The sequence below is a fragment of the Scaptodrosophila lebanonensis genome, unplaced genomic scaffold (genome assembly GCF_003285725.1).
Source record: "Scaptodrosophila lebanonensis strain 11010-0011.00,11010-0021.00 unplaced genomic scaffold, SlebRS2 tig00000024-arrow-pilon, whole genome shotgun sequence".
NCBI lineage: Eukaryota > Metazoa > Arthropoda > Insecta > Diptera > Drosophilidae > Scaptodrosophila > Scaptodrosophila lebanonensis.
The window spans coordinates 15,282,924-15,308,354 of record NW_022060538.1 but is presented as its reverse complement, the minus strand read 5'-3'; the positions used below and the strand labels follow the sequence as shown (position 1 = coordinate 15,308,354).

At 39.2% G+C, this 25,431-nt stretch overlaps 2 protein-coding genes across 2 annotated transcripts; one reads left to right on the top strand and one right to left on the bottom strand.

Moving 5' to 3' along the window:
* Positions 1-290: 290 nt before the first annotated feature.
* On the top strand, positions 291-908 carry LOC115620763. Its single transcript, XM_030514163.1, has 2 exons — positions 291-659; positions 713-908. The coding sequence occupies exons 1-2, from the start codon at positions 381-383 to the stop codon at positions 875-877; spliced, it is 444 nt and encodes a 147-aa protein (XP_030370023.1). The 5' UTR covers positions 291-380; the 3' UTR covers positions 878-908.
* A 6,638-nt stretch (positions 909-7,546) lies between these two features.
* On the bottom strand, positions 7,547-11,400 carry LOC115620353. Its single transcript, XM_030513557.1, has 4 exons — positions 11,288-11,400; positions 10,843-10,985; positions 9,292-10,233; positions 7,547-7,602 (listed from the first exon to the last, which is right to left on the bottom strand). The coding sequence occupies exons 1-4, from the start codon at positions 11,398-11,400 to the stop codon at positions 7,547-7,549; spliced, it is 1,254 nt and encodes a 417-aa protein (XP_030369417.1).
* Between the last annotated feature and the right edge of the window lie 14,031 nt (positions 11,401-25,431).

The following is a 25,431-nucleotide window of genomic DNA, read 5'->3' as shown; positions in this document are numbered from 1 at the left end:
AAAGCATGCCTGATGATTGGAATCTCGGTGTCCTATGTCCCGTCCTAAAAAAAGGTGATCCCACGGTCTGCACCAACTATCGTGGAATCAGCCTTCTTTCCGTCGCATATAAGGTCATATCAAGCGTAGTGTGTGATAAGCTAAAGCCATTTGCGATAGCACTGATTGGGCCTTATCAGTGCGGCTTTATGCCTGGTAAATCCACCACTGACCAGATATTCACGCTACGCCAAATCCTGGAGAAAACCCATGAGTTTCAATTCGATACCCACCATCTTTTCGTCGATTATAAAGCAGCATTCGATAGCCCGAGGAGGGAACGTGTATATGCCGCACTGTCTGAGTTCGGTATCCCTGCAAAGCTAGTGCGACTTTGCAGAATGACGTTGAGCAACACTCGTAGCTCCGTCAAGGTAGGAAAGGACCTCTCCGAACCCTTTGATACCGTTCGAGGTTTCAGGCAAGGCGATGCCCTCTCGTGCTATCTCTTCAACTTCCTGCTGGAGAGTGTGGTGCGCAAAGCTGGTGTACACCGAGGCGGAACGATCTTTTTTAAAAGCGTTCAGCTTCTTGCGTACGCTGATGATATAGACATTATCAGCCGTACCAGGAGAGGCGTCACCGGAGCATTTGCGGCTATTGAGAAGGAAGCTGCAAAAGTGGGTTTGGTGATAAATGAGAGCAAAACTAAGTATATGTTTTCCTCTAGCAGGGACACGCGGCAACCAGACTCCCAGATCGCGGTGGAAAACTATACTTTCGAAATGGTGAAAGATTTTATGTATCTTGGCACCACCGTCACAGCAACCAACGATGTCAGCCTAGAAATCAAATGGAGATTAACTCTAGCCAATCGATGCTACTTCAGCCTCAGTAGGCAATTGAGTAGCAGAGACCTTTCCCGAAAAACCAAGCTAACGCTCTACAAGACGCTCATCCTCCCCGTGCTGCTTTATGGTGCAGAAGCATGGGTGATATCGCAGACTGATGCAGCAGCTCTTGCAGTGTTTGAGAGAAAGATGCTTCGGAAGATCTTCGGTCCCATACGCGTTGGCGACGACTACCGCATACGATGGAACAGCGAACTGTACGAGCTCTACGCTGACATTGACATAGTCAAGCGAATAAACATCCAGCGGCTAAGCTGGCTAGGTCATGTCGTGCGTATGGAAGAAGACGCCCCAGCGAAAAAAGTTCTCGATGCGGATGTTGGGGGGAGACGACGACGGGGGAGGCCTTGCCTACGTTGGAAGGACCAGGTAGAGAACGCACTTACTACCTGCGGAGTGACCAACTGGAAGCGACGCGCGCGAAGCAGAGGCGCGTGGAGAGCTGTGTTACGTCAGGTCATAGCCCGATAACGGGTTTGAAGACCAGTCAAGAAGAAGAACACTTGTTTACCTGTAAATCAAATATATACAAGCGGATAGTCTTGCTGATTAATAAAATTAGCGAATGTCCCTCTAGCTATTGTACTTTTTAAGAGCTGCACAATTCGGCACGTTTCAAAAAGTTTATTTTATAGAAACTAAGTAAAAAAGTTGTAAATGAAGAACTTAAATTAAGAAATTGTCCAACTTTCTCTTTGCTTCACACTCACGAGCCATCTTCAGCAATCAACTATCGGTGTTGTGTGTTTATTATTTGGTTAGGCTTTGGCTGGGCATGCAATTGCATACAGTTCTCATACAATTGTGACACAATTATGCCACATGCAGTGACATTTATGTGACCAAGTAGCAGCGATGGCCAGTCACCAAACCGACCACAATACACTCAAGAGCGTTGTCTATGAGTTATGGGTTTTCGACCAGAAACAGCAATAGCAACAGCAGCAGCCGCATTGCATGCGACGTTGACACATTTAAATGTGTGATAAATGAAGCATACCAGGCCATGGACATGGCACGTGATGTGGTTGCTTTAAACCAGACAACCAATGAAGGCACTCGTTGAACTTTAAGATACTAAAACAAAAGACGCTTACAGTGAAATAAAATGCAATAAAAATAACAACTTAACACCTCTGGAATGTACACAGAGGAGCAACAACAGCAGCATCAGCAGCAAAAGGAGCACAAAGGGAACAAGTCCTGCGCTGTATACAAATGCGCAGGCAATGCAAAAAGCAAAACGTAAGCGTAGACTAAGCCGATTATAACACGAAAGTAACTCATGCCAAAGCGGCGCAGAGGGGTTCGGCATTCAGGAAGTGCGTGGCAGGCAGACAGGCAATGAATTATCGCACTAGCAAACAGCAAAGGCAAAGGCAAAGGCAAAAGTAGTACTCGGTGTAGCAGCAGCAGCAGCCGAGACAAAAGTGTTGTAAAAAATGTACTACTATTAATTTTCTTGCATATCTTATTGTATCTTCATAAACAGACAAACAAACACACATACTTTCACATCCTTATATAAACATACAGACAGAACTCTATAACGCCTTCTAGCAACCCTCACGAACGGCTTTCGTATTGGCTTAGTGCTAAGAGATTTCTAATTCAGTTGAGCAGAAATAAATTACTTACCGTAATTGTTTGCCATATAAAGCAGTATAGCAAAGCGTTAAGCGCACGGACCGAATCAGTTGGCGTTGTTGTTGTTGCATTTGTTTTTCTTACCATTGCTTTGCTATTAGTGTTGTCGTTGTAGTTGTTGTGCTTGCTTTGAGGAATTTTGTATTTTGGTAAATGGATTTAAGTATTTTGCATGTTGTAGTAATGAAAATGACATTTATTTAAATAAATAAATATGCTCTTTAATAATTTTTGTAAATGCATTGGCTTGTTTGTTGTTAATATATCTGCTGCACACTTATAGTTGACACAACACATTCGTACCAATATTAATGCCTTTTAATTTTGTGAGCATAAATAATTTTGCAAACGCAGACAGAAATTTGCAACGATAACACTTTTTAATTATTTTTTAATGAAGTAGCGGCCATTGAATAAAAAACGACATTTATTAAAAAACTACTTTATTTTATTCATGAATTTATTTGCGTTTAAAGTAAATTTATTGCCGGCCCATCCACCACCACCACCACCACGATCCAATGCATTTATATGTTCAGCCCGCGGGTATGCAACACAAATTTTCACTTTCCGTTTTAAATAATCCGCACACTGCCCATCACAGTAATAGTACGAGTATGAGCATAATTGCCATGTTAATGCGATTGTAAACGTATCCAATAAATCATCGTCTACGGCAATATGCTGAGCACGAGCTTCTGATTTGCAACGAAAGACAACATAACTGCTTATTATTAACTATAATGCAAATAGTTCAGATGGGCATATACAGGGAGAGGGTTAGAAAGTGAAGTAGCGGAGCACGCTAATAATTTCCATTACCCATCATCGAATTTCAATTTCGCTACAATAATAGAAGGTTTTATTAGTTAATTGCATTCTACTCATATTTTTGGGTATATGTTAGATCTGCTCTGCGTTGCTCAGAAATAATTTCGGTGAGGGTTAGAATTTTAGATTTGATTTTAAATCAATATACTTGTACTAGAACTGCCCCTGCTTCGTACGGTTATTTTTACAAAAATTTTAAAAATTATACTTTTTATAACACACACTCAACACACATAAACCCTTTTTTTTGCTATGAGTTACTAAGAAGGAGTAAAATTTATTTTGGATATTATTATTTTAATGGTTTTTTGTTCGTTTTTAGATTTTTTGTTATTCTTTCTCCTTTCCTCTGACCTAAGGTTCTCTGTTAAAGATATGTGATGTTTTATTTTGTGGTAGCAAAATAAATAGAATTTCAGGAGCTCCGACCCGTGATAGGTCAACATACCGTAAAACATTGCTTTCGTATGTCGATCCTTACTAATTCGAAGGCTTGGCCTGGGGACTACCGGAAATTGAAGCCTTATAAATGATCAAATGGGATCATCGATATCCTCGGTATCCTCGTTATATGAGTTAGTTGACCAGTAGCTAGGCCGTTGCTATTAGTTGCTACACTTAAATTGTCCTGCAATTCCTTAATAAGCAGCCTCGTCCCATTGCACATGCTTGCAAGGCTTTAATTTCTCAAAAGCATGATTAAAATTCAGAATTTTACCGTTAATTCATGTGGCGGCAGTCCACATGGGTTTAGTGAATTTAAATGTCCTCAATATTAATCACGGTGTCGATTGATTTGTAATCTTTAATTTGGCGGGGGCTTTTGAATAATATTGCTTTAATACTTAAAGTGACAATGTTTCGAGGATGATTATGAACTAACAGCATGATGCTATCCAGGAGTTTTTTAAGGTAATTTTTTTAGCCCATGTTAACCGTCGATAGTGTAGCTTCCCAACAGCGAAAGATTCCATTAAATCGGTCCAGTAGATTCGGAGCATTTTCAATTCAAACAAACAATCAAATCTTTCCTTTTTATAACATTAGTATACATTATTTAAGCTTAATAATTAATAATTCGAATAAGTTAATGTAACTTTACCGCCTCCTCACTTTTAAAGCCATCAACAGTGCTCTTATGTTATTTTTCATTTATATGTAAATTTCTTTGGCCTTTTAAATTAAAATATGAGCTCAAACAAGCCAGAAAACTTACATTTCCAATTGTGATATAAGCGTCAATTCGATTTATTTATATATTTAATAAATCAACAAATTGCACTGTCGATACAGATTACTCTATGATATTTTAAAATAAATATATTAAATCATATAATTATATAATTTCACCTTAAAAAGGCCTCAAAAATAACAATGTCTATAAATGTCTTCAACACGTTGGGTGAATTTTAATTGTTATTTAGCCAGCTATGCCCCCGACAGCTAAATGCGGTCAGAGACATTATAAGCTTTAGAATCTAAGAAAAATATATATATTAGACTTAATTCTACTTAAGAGCTATCTAGACGAAGTAAGAAGCAGAACAAAAAGGTGTGGGAATAGCATAGCATAACAACCGTAAGTGGTCAGAGGTTTTAACGGAGATAAATGTAAAGGATATCTTTTATAGAATAAAGAGAGAGACAGAGAGGGAGAGTTCTGTCTATTTACTTTCGAATGTGAAAGATCATTAAATTTAGAAAAAATTACCCAAAAACGCTAAACGGATAAATGAAAAATATTTTCTTGTTGGTCTAAAAGGAACTGAAAAACTAAGTGGATGTAAGACGGCCGGAGAAGGTATGAAGAAGATGAAGATCCTTATGAGTTTATAACTTGCGGTCCCTGCGGAATAGACTAAGACTGTCTCGATTTGGTGTCCAGTGATCTAATTGCAACAATACACATGTTGTATAGTTTTAATTTTTTAACAGCACAAAACCAATTCGCGCTCTTCAACTTAAGTCTCAGTGCGCTTGCCACATACCGACCACAAGTCACGTGCTCGCTGCATCCACAGACAGTAAAATATAAAATGGTGAACTTCGCTTCGACGCCAGTCTCGTTAATACTTAACAAAAAATCACGCATTAGCTGCAGGTTTGCACTTAAAGTCATAAATTTATTTAAATATAACTCACACATAAACGCATAAGCCGCACACGTGTGCTTCGCCACCGTTGCCGCTGACTACGCTTTAAAGAAAATATATATTAACTTCATTTTGAGCACAAACACACACGCACGGCACGGACTTACATACACACATACAATAAGTCGCTCCCATATGCAGTCATGCAGTCCAGGCATAACTCATACGCACCGTGTGCGCACACTGTGCAACAACAACAGCACTTAAACAGGCATATCACTGACGCAAAGCGAAGAAAAGCGCGCGCACAGGGTGAGGTGCTTGTAAAATGGCAGCCAAGAGAATTTTAAATTACGCTTTTGAGTGGCGGCTGCAACGCCGAAAAGCAGCAATGGGAATGCAGAACCAGCAAGCCGAAGCAGCAGCAGCAAGCCGTGTATTCGTTTTTTCCATGCATTTAATTGCAAATGAAGCAACATACAATACATACACTCACATATACACATATACACATACATATACACATACACACAAGCATGCACAAACGCTGACTATGCCAATTGCAGCAACAGCCTCAATAGCAACAGCAACAGCAACAGCCACGATGACTGCACTCCAACTTGGCTGGCAACTGTAAATGACGTTTAATCAAACTTGTTGAAATTGATAGCATTGTTTGTACGCATAAATTGCATAATGCATTTTAAAGTGCGCTAAATGTGTTAATTAAAGCCCGCCTGCAACATCCCAAGACTGTCAGCCATCTCAGGCGTCTCCTACATGAGTTTGCTTTTACACAAGCGCTGCCTCTGTTGCCATTGCCTTGTTGTCGCATCTTCAGGGCACAGAAAAGTAGAACCGAATGCGAATCCTAACACATAAAACACATTTCACACGCCACTGTGAACACTTGAACTATGAGATTATTTTCAATTTGATTTTAGTCCATCATAACATATCGTATTGTGGACAGTTAGACATTGCACTCTATCGTAAATTAAAAGATAATAATTAGAGTCTTCATGTTCGGTTACTAATCAACTCGCATAATATTTGTGTAATTTTAATTTAAATTCAAGAGAGTATTTTATCAAGTTTCATGTGCATCGACGCTTCTTTTCAGCTTGAAGTTTCTATGTGAAAATTGATATGAGAAAGCACCAAGGCGCAGCGCACTGACTCAACGAAATTGACTTCTTCACACAATAGGAAACCATTTTGTAGAAGCCATTTCTAATTGTTCTAATGGCTACTCAAAAGACAGCAAATTTCGTTGCATTTAACTTATTTTGAAAATGAACATGGAATATTATTAAGCAGTTCAACAGTTAAACACATGATTCCATGCATGATTCATCTAACAAACAAATTAAAGCAAAACACATAATAGGGATAGTGTTTGTTTATTTTTCTCGTTCTTATAAACCAAAAAGTACATAGTTATCTGGCAATTAACATGAAGATGCAGGTAAAATTTCTGCACGAAATGAAAAACATTGCTATGGTTTTGGTTGTCATTTTGACAAAATTTTTGTTTTTCTCGGCATTCCAATGTCAACATTTATACAACATTTTTTGTTCCTTTTTATACGAGCCGCCTTTAAATTAATTAGGAATACCTTAAAAGAGTGTAAAATAACAGCTTGAAATGCAACTATCGTGCTTGAAATGGGACCCATATCTTTACTGCAAAGAATGTTTAAGCTTAGGGCCAGTAATAACTTTTAAAATTGGTTTCCTATGTTCGGCTATTTGCGCTCGTAATTTAAAAAATAAATATAATTGTTGGTTCTGGTTTAAAAAATAAATTTATTTGTAATATGCAGAGATGCAATTTATTTATTCGGAATTTCTCCATTAATCAAAGAACCCCCTTCCAGGAAGGAATTTAAAAGCATCTGGAGAAGTAGAGGACTCGAAGATGTATGCTGTGGACCAAATAAGCCACCATCTGTGGCACCTCTCGAAATAGATCTCTGAGATTATTTAAATAAAAGTATATTTTCATTGGAACTTGCAGAAGTTTTCCTTGTTCTCCTTTTCTTTCAAAAATTAGTAATATTACCAATCAGTCATCATAACCATTCACCAGAGACTAATCTTCAAACGGCAATCACAATTCAATATCTCTACCACATTAGCTAAAAATTTGGATAGCTCGGATTTTAAAATTTAAAATGTAAAAAACATTAAAATACTTTAAGATTTTCATATGGCGAATTGTCTATCAATATTTATACTCTATACATACAATGTACAAGAGTATATTAGGTTTGCGGGAGCAGACCCTGGGGTATAAGTATAATATTCTTGATCAGCATGACGAGACGAGTCGATCTAGCCCTGTCTGTCTGTCCGTCTGTCCGTATGAACACCTGGATCTCAGAGACTACAAGAGGTAGAGACACCAAACTTTGCACAAAGATGCGTTATGTGTGTACGTTTGTTTTATTTTTCCCCCCACTTTCCCCCTATGGGTGTTTTCCTGATTTTCCATTCGTATAATCGCCTATATCTCGGAGACTATAAGAGCTAGGGTCACCAAAATTTATATGAATACGCAAAAAATGTGGATTTTGAATATTCCCCTCCCCTCTCTAACTCCCGTAATTCTCGGAATTTCAAACTCAAATTTAGGAAATACCCCCAGTTAGTGATTATGTGTCCGTATGCTAAGTTTCATCATGATAGACCGATTTAAAAAGTAGTTACAGCCATAAATATATTAGCTGCCCAAGCGCTGCCCGCAACTGTTGTTTATGTTGGTGCTTTGGTTGACTGCAAACATGTTCACAAAGGCACGAATAGACGTGCATAGACATTCATACACTCAAAAAATTTTTATTTGTTTTTTATTATCAGTAAAAATTTGAAATTCGTGCAAATTTGTGTCAGTCGATACATTAGTTTAAAGGGAAATAATCACGATAATAAAACTTGTTACAAAATATTTATACATGATTTTAATTTTTAATATTGTCTATATTCTGTTGTCATATAAAACTCATAAATCGAGTGTCTACTGTACTTATTTTACAGCATGGAACCCCAGTTGTCGTTGTTGCTGTTGTTGTTGGTCATGCTTTATCAAAAATTTCGAGAACAACGATCATAAATAAATAAGCAAACGCTTAAAATGTTGCTCCACCTTGTGCCAAGCAAATGCATTAGAAAATGTTTAATTTGTTTTGCACGCACAGTGAACGGAGAGCGTGGTGAATGCTGTGGCAGCCGTCACAAGTTGCACACACACTTCTCGTACATGGCTGTGGCAAGCAATAAAATAAAGTCTTAGCAGGCGGACGCTTCACACGCTTTTGCTAACTACAGGCATTCCATGTTACCCCTACGTTCCCCTCTCTATTTCCTTGGCCACGCTCTCGCACGAACATGCAGCATTTAATTTGTTGTGCAACAAATTAGCATTAATTTTCATTAGGATTTAAACTTGGCGCTTGCTGTTTTTTGTCTGCCTCTCCAACTTGTACTTTGTGCGGTGCGGTGTGGTGTGGTGTGGTGTGTGCGGAATTTGTTGTTTGTTTTTAATTATAAATATTTATTTTACTTTGCTGCAACAAAACAAACAACTTTAAAACCAAACAGCGTTGCACAGAAAATGCAGAAGCTAAAAAAATAATAGCATACAACTGTGCGCAGCAACATTCAATTAATGCGTGTGTAGAAAGCAGCGTTGTGTCGACGCCGGTAATCATTCTCAACATCGTCATCATCATCAGCATAATGTTGGTGGACTCTGGAGCTGACCATTGCATCAGAGTCACCATCACCATCACCCTCACGCCTACCGCCACCGCCGCCGCCAGCATCACCATCACTGCCCCTTTGCCGCACATTATCCAAGTAAGAGCTCACGCCCGAATGAGCGCCCAACGAAGCTGAAGACCACGGTGCGGATGAGTAACGTTTGTTGCTCACATGCGAGTCGCCTCTGTAAGACCAAGGATAGCCCGGGTCTGTGTAATGATGCCTGTCGGGGTAGTTGCTATAGTGGTGCTGGTAGTAATCAGTGGGACGCTGTTGGTCAATATGTGTGCGATTAGGATAGAAATCGGCGCCACTATGGGTGGATGTTGCATGGACATCGGATTGCGATTGCGATTGGGATTGGGAATAAGGTGTGCGTTGCCCGTAATTATAATCATCGTCATCGTGTTGCGCATAATGATTATAAGCTTGCGCTGGTTTGCTGTGCTGCTGCTGCTTATTAGGGCTGTATGGCGATTGCAAAGTCACGGCAGGCGTTACAATGGGCACAGCGGGCGCTGCGCTGGCCAATGGCGTCAATGCAGCCCCCTCCATTGTCTCTGACGCCAGCCAAGACGAAGTGGCGCTCGATGCCGTTGAAGAGGAGCTTTGTTCGCGTGAGTTCATTTCAGCTAATTTATTGAAACGATTGCGGCCGTTTGTGGCCGTTAGAACCATGACGGTGGGATTCATGGTGGCCATGTGATCCTTGATGCAGTTCTGCAACAAATTCACAAAGAAGAAGAACGAGAGTAACGTTAGCGACGACATCACAGCCGAGGCGCTCTTCTTCTTGTTGTTGTTGTTCTTGCTCTTCTTCATAGCTGCAGGCGGCTTGCCACCGGAGCTATGGTATTGTGGTGGCGGTCCATAATGTGGCAGAGGTGGTGGCGGATATGCTGGCCCACTGCTGCCGCTGCTTGACGGCTGATAGGAGGAGTAGCTGCCCGAGGCTGAGTGCGGCGACTGATGCAGCTCATACTCCACAGATGGATCCATTCTGCCGTGTTTAAAGTTGCATTAGAATGGTTACCAGTTTTGTGTGGGCAGATGTTAGAGATGGGCGCGTGATCGTTGGGATCACGAAATTGAAGGTCTCGATGTTCATTGAGAGACATAAAAATTGGGCTGAATGAAAAGTGTTCCTTATCAATTAATTCATATTATTTTTCACTTCAAAATTTTGGGAAAATATGTTTAAATATCCACAGAATAAATTAAAATCGAACACAAACACCTCAAGAAACTGTTACTGCTCTACAAAATGAAAATGATCTTTTTGGAGAGTTGTTCAACGATCCTTTAGAACGATTTAAATCGAATCCAACAAACTTTTTAATTATAACCCGCAATTCTGATAATATAAACCTAAAATTGTATCTTTTACCAATCGCTCTCTAAACGAATAGAACAAATTATACATATTTTTTAAATCCCCCGACTTTATAATGTTTTTAAGTTGAAAATATTTATTATAATTACTCCATATTAGAATATGTCGTGCTCTATATTGAAAATTTCATCTGGAATCAAACATTTTTTTTAAATTTCTCACGAGCTATTGTTTCACGCGCCCATCTCTACGTACAGAATGTCGGAACACAATACTCACGCATAGCCCGAGTGGGCGCTTGCGGCGCTCGCGTAAGCGCCGTTGTGGTTGTTACTGCCAGCGGCCTGAAGGGGATGACCATGCCCATACCCATAATGCGGCATCTGCTGAGGCCAGAGGTGGTGGGCGCGTTGTATTTGACCGTGGCTGCAAAGAGACCAGTGGCGCAGAGTTGAGAGTAAGTGCAGCAAAATGCGCGCGGCCGAGCTGCCTTTGGATGATGGTTTTGCTGGCACACATAAACATGGCTAAGTGCTTGGGTCGCTCAGCCACAGGTAAGCACGGGCATGCACTTGCTTTGTCCCGCTCTGTCTATCCGTCTGTCCACTTGTTCGTCTGTCCGTCTTTTGGCTTGTTTATGCATTCAATATGACGCTGGCCGCGCACACACAAAAAAAGCCATCAGTGTCAGGCGACGCATAAATTTCGTTGTCGTTGCTTTTGCTTACGCATAATTATTTCCGGAAATGGCTGCCAACAGCGGATGTTGTTGCTGTTGTTGTCTCTGAAGCTGCTGCTGCTGTTGAAAATTCTGCTGATATTGCATATTCCCAAAGGACATTTTGCCGTTGACGTTTGATTTCCAATTTTATATACTCTAATTGATTTCCGGTCTTCACAATGTTGATTTCGTGGTGGCTGTATCTGCAATTTATATGGTTTATTAAATAAATCCTTAAACAACAATTGTAGACCACATTTATCATTAGCCGAATGCCTACTCCTTAATACAGAACCAGTGCCAGAATCGTTGCTAAGGACATTTGCAGCATTGTCATATTTCTCGTATCTATGAAGAATGCGTTTTTAATACAAACATATGATGCAAATATTTGAATGCTCAAGAATAAAAGTGTATATAAAAGAATTTAATGGAGCCTGCCATGCAACTTTTCTGTTTCTTAAATACATTATAAATAAATTGTGGATATTTTCATGCTATCATTATACACGTATATTGATTTTCTTTATTTAATTTCTATACAAGTATAAAGTCAGAAATATGTGTCAAATTTTGAACTTTTGCAGAGCTAGAAGTCATCTGAATGGAATGCCATTATCACCAATCGCTAATTTTAAAGAATTATCTTACTGCTAGGAACACTTTTTAACTAAAACTGTTTCCAACAACTTCACATATTCCCAATCCGCTTAAAGAACTCAAAAAGGTTGTTTTTTGAATTTGAAGGTTTTTTTTAAACCACCAGCTTCATTTTTATGTGCTTTCGGTCTTGCAGCGAATAAATGTTAGAATATTTATTAGATGTTATTTTCTTCCCTCTTATGTTTAATGTGCAAATTCCAGTTAGTTTAAAGTTGTATCCATATTCGTATAGAAATGAGAAAAAAACAGCGCACAGCATCAAGAGCGCTTTGTGTTGTGGAGTGAATTTTGTTTGCGGTACGCACAAGCGAAATGCCAAGTTGAAGTAAATTTTGGCTCAACTACTTTGTATGCAAAAGACTAAAGTAAGATAACTAGCTGCAACTGTTGGCAACAAGCAGTGGCAGATGCAACCGCAAGTGACAATGTCGCTTAGGCAACTGGAACTGCAAAAGCCTTGGCCAGACACTTGGCAGGCAGCTATTAACGGCAACACGAACGGGCGAACTCGTACTGGCGACTGTTGCAACTACCTGTGACTGCTTGTCATTGTCAGTTGTTAAGTGAGTTTGGCTTCAGTTGCACCGCCGTTGCATGCACCCAACCAACCACCCATCCTTCCATTCACCCGCTCGACCTTAACACTTACAAACTGACAATTGCTTGCAAAGTGTTTTGCGGTGCGACCAACTGACATACACCTGCATTGGAGCGTTTCATGCGGCGCATTTTGGCCAGGCAGACAATTAGTGCACGACGACGACGACGATGACGACGACGATGATGATGGCGACAAAGTGAGGCATGCAACCTACCTCCGAAACGAGACGAGACGACACGCCGTGCCACGCCACAGCACCTCCACACCAGGGCTCCCTTCATTCAACATTCCCATTCATTGTTGTCAGCCAAACGTTGAGTGTTAATGACTGTGCAGTCGGCTGCTTTATTGCATTAAAAGCGCTGCAACGTTATGCACCAGAAATTGTCATAATTGTGCCATGCCCGGGCATGCATGCGGCCTTTTTGCCCAAAAATGATGACGACGATCAGACAACGATGAGAAGACAATGGCGATGACATCGCCAGCACTTCGCCAGAATTCGCCAGCATTATTGAAAATTTCTGTCGCGTCGGCTTGTGCGACAAATGTGCTTGTGGTTTTTGTGGCAGATGCAAGTGGCAACTTGTAAGAGCAAACGCGACAGTAAAGACAACAACTTCATACTCGTATGTATCTGGTTGCAAGATTTATTGTCTGTGCTAATAGTCGACTGCCAAAAAGGGCAAGAGGACGCGCCGCGCAGCAAACAGGAAGGCATTAGACTGCAATAACAAATATTTAACATTTCCGCAGCGACAACAAAGTCAAAAGCATATAATAATAAATTGTCAACTGTTGGCTCTGCCACACGTTGCACAATTGCGCTTGCCACTCGCGCGCTTTGTTACGCTTTGATTTGTCGTGCAACCCCCCTCGGGCTGCCCGAGCAACACAAAAAACTAAGCAAAGCCAAGAAAAAGACAAATTTTGCTGATATCTTCAAAAATAACACAACGAAGCAGAGCAAATCAAAAAGTCAAATGCTCTAAGGGTTGCCAAAGCATATGTGTGCACGAGTATATGGCTTTCAATTTTGGTGGTTTGGGCCCGACTGGCGCCATTGTCAACATAATTCAAGCCGCCTTACTGGGGCTAGACTCAATAGTAAGTAAGTACAAGTAGCTCTGCATTTTTTATATACTCTGCTACATGTCAAGAAATTCAAACGGGGAGTATATAGCATTTTAAATCTTAAAGACTTAATCTTTAAATAAACAGTATCATGTTCATTTTCTCAAAGTAGATAATTCTTGAAGCATACAGTTGATACTTCCACCCAACATAGTAGCTTAAGGTAAAGGTAGATTTTATCTCTGGTGTTACTGCTGTGATTATTGAAAATACTTGAATACGATGTTTTATTTTGTTTTTTTTTATTATTATTATAAGCAGTTGACTTTCAATCCTCATTTGGATTTTAATTCTGTGTTCTCTACGTCAGGTAAATATGCGCTTTAAGAAACAACTCAAGAAAAACAACACGAAAATCAAAATAAATCAAAAAGCAACTTGGCAGCTGAGCTCCCAAGAATATAAATAACTTTAAACATTGTACTTTCGGTAGCCTTCTCCAATTCGATTCGAAACACGAAGCTTCAAGAACCATATTGCACATTCATTTTTGTTGCATACTTTCAGGCGGCTCTATCATAAACGATTGCTGTTTTTTTTATTTTAAATTTTGTAGCAGCGATAATGCTTTCCACCATTCTTTTCGGGCCCTTTTAATTTTCCGCAATTAAAGTTGAGACACAGAAAAAATAAATAAAAAATTAATTAAAATCTAAAAATACATACACTACATACTATTCAAGGAAAAAGCGTACAACTATAAACATGAAAGGCATTCTTATATTTTAAGTTGCAGTTATCTTTATTGTTATCTCTATCAACAGCACTATTTGTTGATTTATTAAAAATAAATAAATAATACAGTCGCCGGATTATAATGCAGCTTTAATATGAATATTATTGTAACTATAAATTCCTTTTTCTATAACAATAATATACTTTTAAAACTTTTATGGAATACAATAAAAGCCTATTTAAATTTTGTTTTTTTAAATTGAGTTCAATCTGAAGCAATTTCTGTTGTTTTCGCTGCGTCATCAACTTAGGTCTTAATGAGTAGTCTTCTGCTTAGTAATGCTTATTGTATTTCTCCACCAAATGATTGTTGGAGTTGTTCATTCCTCTATCCTAATATATTAGATTATTTTTTACCCTCCGAAGCCACTAACTTTTTGGCTCATTTCTTAACAGATACTAAACCGACTACATCCTGCATGAACTTATTGTATAATGTAGTTTCTCACCTGCTCTCAATCGCGCTCTTCTCCTCACTGTTTCCAAATAACTCCGATAGAATTCCTGACCGTTATGGATGTGAGTAGAGACATAGCCCAACCTTTTGGCCCAGATTTTAGCAATTTACAGTTGAATCTCCGACTGCTGGCTTATAAATCTTTTTTTTTTGTGTCGTCATAGTCTTGGTATAAGAGATAAGTCTCCTTGGAAGTTGTAGATGGCATCTGTTATTTATTTTTATGCACATATTTCAATATTTGTATAAGCTTTTAACGCCCGCCCAACTGGCCAGTCCCCAAAAATGTAATGACTGGAAAATAGGGCATTTAAGATGAGTGCGTGCGGACTGTTGGCCTAAGACGTGCGCGCAAAAAGTTGTCTTGTTTATGGGAATGTCTATGTCTGTTTAGTCAGGGGGTGGAGGCTTGACGCGCACATTAATTGCTGTGATTAACACGTACACGCATTAAATTATAGCAGAGAGAAGAAAGGTGCGGGCTCAGTTCTAGACACGTATTGGCACATCAATTAAAAATGAAAAGACACAACATGCACAATGCATATGTAATTGTCCTGATGTTCATAATTGCAGCAGCCACTCCGTATGGGCGTGCAAGGGTGGGTAGGAATGGGTGTGTTTGTTCGAATGGTCGGGTGGTCTGGTCTGGTCATAAATTAAGGAGCATAAATCATTTAACTACATTAAGGCCAAAAGGCTTGCAAGCTGCGAGCTTTTGTTCGTGTTTCGGCCGCCAAATACAAACGCAATGAAACAAAAATAAGAACTTGTTAAGGCTACCAAGAGCAAGATGCTCAACTTTGGTTACTAAGTACGTGCCTCGACAGTTGCCGCCCAAGGCTGGCTGGCCTAAGACATAGCTCGGAGCAGCTGCTCATCCACTACACAGTGTCAAGTGTAAAGAAGAACTACTAATCAGCAGTTAATTCTTATCTTTAATTAAGTGCACGTTCCCTTCAATGCCGCCAATGCCGCTAGGACCTTTGTCCTTCGTGCCTGCCCTACGAGCCGTCTGCGTTTGTGGCAGCAACGTCTAATAGCGCGTGAGGGTGCAAATGCGGGTGCAAGTGGCAGTGCGGGATACTCATTTTTGTTTTTTTGTTTATTTTTTTATTTTTTTGGGGGGGTTGCTCAACACTTTTGTTGTTGGTTTTTTCTTATAATTTTTTGTTGCTGCTTTTGTCGCCTTGGTCCTGGACAAAGGCCGTCCTCGCCGTTGGTTTTGTTTAACTTGCTTTGTCGCTGGTCAATTTAATGAAATAATCTAAGCAAACATTGTTGAAAATTAAGCAGTTTCCTTTCCTCTTTCTGTTTGTGCGCTGCGAGCTCTGTGTGTGTGTGTTTAGTCTCTATTTGAAATTAAAAATGTAATGCGTTTTTGCACATAATTAAATGTGGACTTTTGGGGTTGTAGTGCCGCGAATTTCCGGCCAATTAAAAAGGGCATGCAACAATGGCCAAGGCGCTCATGCATGGCTTATCAGTTAAGTCGAAGATAGAAAAAAAGGGTTGCTAATGAGGTGAACAGGGGCTGGAGATGAATGCGGGACATGAACGAAGATGCTAACCAAAAGCTTCTCTTTAGAGCCACGCCCCATCCAGGTAGCCCAAAAAGTCATTACCCCCAATAAAACGCCCACAGGCAATTGCAAGAAAAACAACAATAACAACAACAACAGCTGCAGCAACATTCTGAAACTTTACTTTTGCGTCAAGTTGTTTGACAAACAATACACAGCGCACTCCCACACATACACACATACTCGTACACCCCAATAGGCAACAACGCGACTGCACTCAAGCGTGCCCGTCACATTTTTGCGCTTTTACGTATCCCTCCCCCGCCACTGCAGTGCACCAGATACTACATGAAAAACATTTTTCAAAAGCACCACTAAAAATAAAATAAAAGATATATATATATATACATATATAAATTTTTATTGAAGTGCACGACACACCGACTCCCGACTCCCGGCTCCCGACTGCATCTGGCTGGCAAAGAGCGCGTTGCTGCCGCACGAATTAATTATGCATCGCCAAACGCTAAGCCAGATGACACCAAACACCAAACACACCACTGTGCCAAAAAGCACGCGAGTAAAAGCCAAGTATGTACAAGCCGCATAAAATAAAACGGACAAATAAATACAAAATAAAGAAAAGTCAAACAAAAAATGCATATCCTAGCTGCAACGAGCGCCAAATACTCTACAAACCCAGCATCTCCACCAGCATTCCACATTTCACAAATGCCACGGAAAATATCGGGATAACGTTGTGTATTCAATATATCTTTTAAATAATGTTTTTTTCATTGTATTGTTTCAGTGTGAGACTGAGAATAAGTTCTCAAAACCTGTATAAAGGTCAACTCTTTTGACTCTTGAGTGCGTTACTTGCTTGGGTCGGATGAGCCTGCAGATTGTTGTTGTACTATAACTGTTGGTAGTAGCTTGGTAGCTCTAGTAATAATTCAAAGTATTTATTTTACATAATTATGCAAGCCATAAGTTCAGTGGTATTAAACTTATTATGTAGGACTTTATACTTATTCCAATTTTAGAGATGAACGTGAGCAGCTCGTTTTAAGTTTTATGTGACGTGCCTAATCATAACTCTATTTTTATTTAGGGTACTATATATCTGAAGGCAGTCACGTTATTAGGTGTCCATGTAAGATTTCAGCCCTATAGATAGTAGGGCAGAATTGCAAGGCGTGGGTTGTCGAAGGTCTTACTCCAAGTAAATTACACACTCTCCTTCGTATATTTAATGGTTTATTTGTGTAATTAATATTAGGTCAGGTTATGATAATTCAACATTCGTATAACTCTTCTTATTTATTTAGCAAGAGCACGCTGTCAGCACGTCTCTCTACCCGACTCTTTGATCTGATGCTACTCATTACTTCTTTTTCTTCATAAACTCTAGTAGATTCTACCACTCCTGCATTGCTCATTGACGTCCACAGTTCCACAATGGCCAATTGGTCTGCCAAAGCTTAATATATTTATTTACAAGAAAAACAAAAAAATTAAAATTACATAGAATTACAATCATTTTTAAAAAAGTAAAGATTTTAAAGAGCCCCAACTGTATTAGCTTAAGAAATTAAGTATGCATGATTTAATCGAACTGACAGAACTTTCATGGAGCTGACTCAATTGAATGTAGTTGCTACAGAAAACCCGAAACGAACTGTTCAAAGCATAGTTGGTGGTACAGCGATGTAGGCTTATGGGAGCAAAAAATCTTGTATGTCTTTGAGGAACAGTAAAGTTAATTTGGCTAACAAGCACCGAGGACTCGATTTCGCCAATAAATAAGTAGTTTATGAATAAAATCAACACCTAATGAAATCCGGCGATTGGCAAGTGATGGAAGACCTAACAATTGTAGCCGGTGAGAATATGGTGGTAGAGGGTCAGTTCTACTCCATCCAAGACCACATAAAGCAAACAAAAGAAATTGCTTTTGAACAGATTCAATGCGATTTTTATGTATTGCAATATTCTAAGCTAGGCCGCACAAGAGCCGTATACAAAATTACAGTTATTTAGGGGTCCTAAAATTCCTTCGCCCAACGCTTAATAAAGCCTAGAAAGCATAGTGCTTTGCTTTATTAGCAATGGTGGAGATGTGATCATTAAAACAAAGTTTAGCATCAAACAGTACACCTAAGTCGTTTGTAAATACGTTCTAAAGGAAAGTTTTTAAATAATATGAATATGCAGTGAGGCTTACATCGGTGGAATGCAGGTTCAATAGATTCCGGGAACACCACAATTGGAAGGCATTGAGATCAAACTGTTAATTTTCATGAAACTGAACATCGGCACGAGAGTGAGTTAAGGATGATGAATGATCATTTATAAAAAGAGTAAATAGCAAAATAGTAAATAAATAGCTACAATTCTTGTAGCTAATGGAAATGTTTGGTTATTCTAGCTCTTAAACTGTTCTGAGATCCTTGCGTTCATCCAGACAGACACGGCGATATCCACTTATTTTGTCCGGGTCTGCCTCCTTCTCTGTGTTACAGACAAGTACATTCCCACAAAATAAGACTTACAAGTTCAATACAACTTTTCGTAAGCTCTATTCCAATTAAAAACTGATATGGTAAGAAGTCTCCTTTGCTAAAGAACTTCTGAAACCATCGTCTACATAATCCACACCTGCTGATCTGCGAACACTTGTACGAATTTCCTAAACACCACCTACAAGTATGTCACATGCGCTTTTAAGAAATTAGTATACCCACATCAAAGAGTGCATTAAAATATGTATATAAAAAATTAGAATAAAAAATTAAAAGCTACTGCTAAAAATCAAGCGCCTGAGCCATAGCCAAAGCCAAAGCCGACGCCAGCATCAGCATCAGCGTCAAAGCCAAAAGAGCGCCTCTGTCGTCAGCATGTCAGTGCACCCAGACCCGGACAGGGCTACAGTGATGGTGACGGGGACGGAGACGAAGACGGCGAAGGCAACCTGAAACACGGCGACAACACATGAGGTGTTTTGCGTCAAGAGAAGCGCGAGACACACACACACACACACACATACCCATACGTGTGCCCACTAGAGAGACACACACACCTACGATTACGTCGGACCCCAAGTCAACAGACGTTACCACCAGCGTAACCACCCGAACCACCCCCCTCCGACGGCGGGGATGACGACAACGACATCATAGTACCCACTTGAAGCGTTTTTTTAACAAAAATTCTTTTAATTTTGTACGCTTCTTTTTTTTCGGCAGCAAAACAACAAAAATAAAAATGAGAAAAATTAAGAAAATCCGGGAGCCGTTTGCAAAACGAAACTGCAGCAGCAGCAGCATAAGCGGCGAGGGATGGGTTGTATGTTTGCGCAACCCTCACTGAAAATGAAATTTTCCTACAAGAAGGCAACAACAACAACGACAACAACAACAATGACGACGACGCATTGTTGATGAACAAGCAGCGAGCTAACAAGTTGCTTCATCGCCCCCTTTGGGCGGGGCGCGCATTGCACCTTTCAACGGTGGCGTTGGTACGTGGGCCGTTCATATTGTTCTTGTTGTTGTTGTTGTTGTTACTGCTGCAGCTCTTGTTGCTCCTCTTGTTGTTGTTGTTTTTGTGCATGCATATGCCATGCGATGCGATGCGATGCCGTGCCATGCCATGCCCCCTGGCCCTGTCCCGCGCCCCTACACAATGCTCACTTGCAAATTATTATGTTTGAGTTGTTTCTGCCGTTTTGCTGCTGATCCTGCTGCCTGCGCTGCACTGAGCGGCGCTCATTTTAATTTTTACCTATTTTTTCGAGTCTTTTTTGGCCTTCGAAAATTACAACAAACACAACACAGCGGCATGCTAACAGAAAAAAAGTGATTAAAACAGTTAGGAAAATAGGAAAATTCAAGTGCATTTTTCACTTCACTTTATGGTGCATTCACATTTCCGTTGCATTGCATCCGAACGTGGCAAGCCAAAGGAGGCAGCGGTTGTGGGGGCAGCGGCAGGCTGCGGATTTTTGCAATTTGTCGTCATCTGAGCGTGCACGGGAAGCGCAGACTGAGGGCTGCAGCTTCCTTTGTTGCCAAACCCAACTGCTTTAAGGTATTTTTACCTATGCAATGTTTTTTTTATTATTATTATTATTTGTCGTCATTGTCATTGTCGTGTTGTGGCTGCAATTTTGTGCCAAGGGCGGGGGTGAGGTGTGGGGGTCAACAACTGCATTGCATTGCCCGCTTTTAGGCATTTCGCCAGAGTTGCACTTTTTGCGGCCAACACCCAGCCCCCCACATTTATTGTTTACTGTTGCTTAATTTTTTATACGGAAATTTCCATACAAAGTGCATTTTAAGTCTCATTTTATATTCATTTATTTTTGTTAATTTTACGCGGAAACCTGGTCAAAAAAAAAAACAAATCGACGTCAAAAAGTATATAGAAGTAGCTTTGAAGTCCAGTGATCCGAGGACGTAACTGCGACTGAGCTAGAGCTGGACTCTTCTTGCCGATAAGACAAACGTTTTGAAGGTATGCCCCAGTAGCTGAAAATAAGCTTTAACGATGTCTTAACTGAGACTGATCTCTTCCAGCCTATGTGACATATTCGAGTTGAAGAGGCTTCAGCTGAAACTAAAAGTATGCCTTGACAGAAAACTCCTGGGTCCAGATTCTTCAGAATAAAATCTTTTCAACGCGTTGCCATGAACCAAATCGAGAAACTGTAGAACTTAATAAACTGTGATATCTGCGGATATAGCGAACAATGCAATAGGCTGGCTAGATCACTTATAGAAGACTGTTCTGCGCAGATCCCGCCTCAAGACAAGACATACACTATCGCTTTTACCTTGAAAGAAACATGGAAAAATTCAATCAAAAGTTCAACCAAAAAACAATGTTTAATACTCAAACATGTCTTTGTGTTTAACGTAAAAATTACGATCCATTTGACCTTTATACGATTGAAAATATGCCACTGTAACATATATAGACAATTGATATTGGAATACTTCTCACCGCTATGGGGCAGTTTCAGAAACGCCGTTCGTATAATCATCCATATTTCGGAGATTATAAGACCTAGGGACACCTTTTATGAACACCCAGAAATTTTGCATTTTAGAATTTTTCTCCCTCTCCCCACCCGCTCGCAATTAGTGATTGTTGTATGAATACTTTTCGATTCCAAATTTCACTTCAACCTTCACATCTATAGGACTGTAAATAAAGGCAAGGATGTACTTGGATTCATAAAATGTTTGTTCCAACAAATTAATGGCCGTTCATTTATTTTAAACATCTACACACTTCTTCAGTATGTCCTGTGCTTAAAAACTGATCATGCTTCCCGCTGGAATGTATGGAGCCGGTGCAGAAACAACTTATACTTTTTGTTTTAAATTAAATTTGGATTCAACTGGGATCCAGCGCTCACTTGTGGGCTTTAGCTTCTAAATCTTCCAGCACTAACCATCCGTAGGTTGTTTCCGCCCATTTAGGTCGATTTAACTTTTCAGTTCCAAGACAACAAGAATGCATTATTTTCCCATTTATCTAGTCTTTGCACAATCGTTTGATTGATCTTTTTCACTCTCTCTCTATATCTCTCTCTTTATATGTCTCCCTCTCTGTCTTTCTCTCTCTCTCTCTCTCTCTCTCTCTATTTCATAAAATCTGTTCTTTACAGCTATTTTTGGGGAAATCTCTGACATTTATTTATTTATTTATTTTTGTAGCTTTCTTATCTTTTAAATTGAAATTATATCGTAGTGTTATTCTATTTATTGTAATCTGAAGCTGTTTTCCACATTTGTTGATTTAATAAAATACAAAAATATAAGAAAAACGAATGTACAGTTGGTTACATGGTTACAAAAGGTGAACTAAATTCTTAATTAGTTACTGTTTTTTTTTTTTAGTGACTAAATCCAAAGTTTTGAAAAAGTGTGTGTGTGTGTGCGTGTGGTCTGCGGCTTTAAGTGTTTGGCCCCAGTTAAATGATTAAACTGAAATTGTATTGAAGATTGGCGGCAAGTGGAAACTGATGTGGCGCTGGGAATTTTCGACTTCAGTCACAATCAGCAGCAGAACAGCAGAAACAGCAGAGGCAGCCAAAAGCAGCGGCTACACACAAAGCGCCCAACAAACTATTTAAAATCTAATTTGCATTTAAAGTTTGCGCAAACACACACAACCAAACAAACAAATGCAAATACCAATGCATTTCAGCACTTTTTAAAAGTCCCCCTCGCCACCCCACCCCTGAAACTCAGTCTCTGGCAAGTTCTTGGTCGCATAATCACGAAATTTGTCATAAAAGTTTGGCAGACAAAAAGTTCGTCACAAAGTCCTTCCTAGCTGGCGAAAATCTCTATGCGAAATTAGTCAAAAATCAAAAGTATAGACGCACCCACACCCACAACCGCACACACCAAGATACACACAATCGTGCTTGCACAAGCCGTTTGCGCCAACAAGGCAAGTTAATATGTCTTATTTATGCCTGGCATGATGGCATGGTGCCTTGCCTAACAAAATGCATGTCGATTTTGAAATTTTGTTTGCTCTTCAGCTTTCTTACTTATGCATTTATTATCCACACCAACACCACCACCCCTACTCCAACCCCTAACCGACCAAACCCCACCCCCTCCCCCCCACCTTTTCCCCTGAATTGGTTGCACTTTTGGCTTGCAACTCATTTTTTTTAGTTGTTTTTTTTTTGGTGCTGCTGAGTATTAGCTAAGAAGGATGGTGGGTGCGGGGGGTAGTGGGCGGGGGCGGGGGCGGCTAAAACTTTTTAATTACCCTCATCAGCGAAATGCAATGCGCACTCAGACAGGACCACCAAGCGGGAATTGCTTTGTGGGCGCCTCGCAAATTTCTGCTCAAAAAAGTTGACGCTGCGGCATATGCTGCCGGAATTTCTGAGGTTGCTGCTGAAATGTCGCTACTGAAATTTTTGGAAGTTTGCTTATTTTATGATAATTAGATTCAAAAACTACACATGCCATCCGGACGGACTGTTGCTGCTACAGACAGCCAAGTGCCTCTAATTAATATTAATGACATTAATTTTTTTCTTTTTTTTTGCTTTTTTGGATTTTGCTTGCATTCTGTTGCACATTAAGTGCTCGTTGGCAGTTGAGTTCAACGACTGCACCTTGAGACTTCCTGTTTGCCAACCTTAGGGAATAGGCCGATAAGTCAGTGCAGTCCAGGGAGAAATTAAGCTGGAAATTTGTCTGTAATCATCTGTTTGCCATCGAACTGTGTCACTGTGCAAAAAGAAAGCGAAACTACTCAAAGCAACACCAAAGCAACAGCGACTGATGGTAATCAAGAGCAGAGCAGAACAGCAAAAGGTGCAGAAGAAGAACAGCAGCAGCATAAACAAATGGTTTGTTGCGGAGAGACCGACGTGGGCATGCTCTACATTCAGTTAAGGGTTCATACACAGTTGAACTTCGATTGTCTGTAGTGCTGGGGACCGAGCGAAAAGCCCACTTATAAGATGTCACATATAAACATTAAAACATTTTATTATTATTTTAATTTTGTTTTTTTCATCCAGCATATGTGATTCTGAACCTGTAAACATAAATATACATTTTTATATCACATTATATAGTAAATACATACAACACCATAAAATACATTCAATTAAAAACATCGTCTGTCTATTTTCTTTAACTTTTATTTTTTCTTCGAGTAAACGATTTGGAATGCGATGCATAATATTGTGTGCGAGTATGACCCGGAAATATTATCCTGAAATCGAGGGGGGTGTTAAGATATGAACTAATCCCTATAAGTTGGCCACACTGTCACTGTGAATTGTGACGAATTTGGCTCCATTTTCTTTATTGCCAACATATCAAAAATAAGTCAAAAATTGCTCAACAAAGCCGTTTGATTAAATTTTGTATAACAATTGAATTGTTAATTGAAATGTTAAGAATGTTGCGGCATGCTTTCAATAAACAGGCTATGTCAAAAACACAAGAGAAAGTGTTGAAGGCGAACCACATCCAAGACAATACAATTAATTCGTGCTCTTAAAGTGGCGATTCACAACTGGAGACATTGCTGCTGCTGTTGGTGTTTTTAATGGGTCAGTCAACTCCATTTTCAGAGAATTTATTTAACTTTCTTTGACTTCTGACTATTGAATAAATTTAAAAGACCAATCCAGAGACATGATTTTGACACGATTGAGAAGAATGTAATATAAAGCAACACATAAATACAATTATAATCAATACATAGAATATAGTAAAATATTTTATATTTCATGTATATTTAAATCAATGACAAACGAACAAAAAGTTAAAATAAATTAATAAATATGTTTTACTTTTTGTTATCAGAAGTAATATGATTAGTTTAAACTTTAAAGCCTATTAGCAACTATTTATAGGTAAGTATTGGTAAGTGTTGCTATTTATCAATTTTAGAGCAGTTACTACTGCAGTTTTAGGGTATGTTTAGGGTATTTAAATTCTTAAAGGGCCTTATACAGTTGGATGAATAGGAATTCCTTAACTTTTTTGTTATGCAAAGAAGAACAGGTTTGTCGCTTATTATTATTTTGTACCCATTTTTCGATTGTTTTTATATTAATTAATTTGAATGCATTGAATTAAATGTGCTTACACTTTTATTTTATTGAACATTTATGGCTTTTGTACTGAATTCATCCGTGGATCCTGCAAAGGTATAATTTCCTGTTTTCCATTGTGCTGATAACACCTTTTAATAACAAAACTACCCGATTGATCGTCCTGTATTTTGCAAATGTTTTGAATATTCTTTATACATATTTAAATAAATAGTAAATATGTTTTTTTAGATAAACAAGTATTGCTTATGTTAGATTTTACTGCAAAATATTGGAACAATTATTTAGTATGAAAATATGCAAATTTCCCTTCAGTGTTTAATTTGTATGATTCTTAAGGTAATATTAAGTTAAAATTATCCTTACCCGATTAAAGAGTTTGCACTTCCTTTTTTTGAGTTATTTATTTATCTATTAATTAGAACAA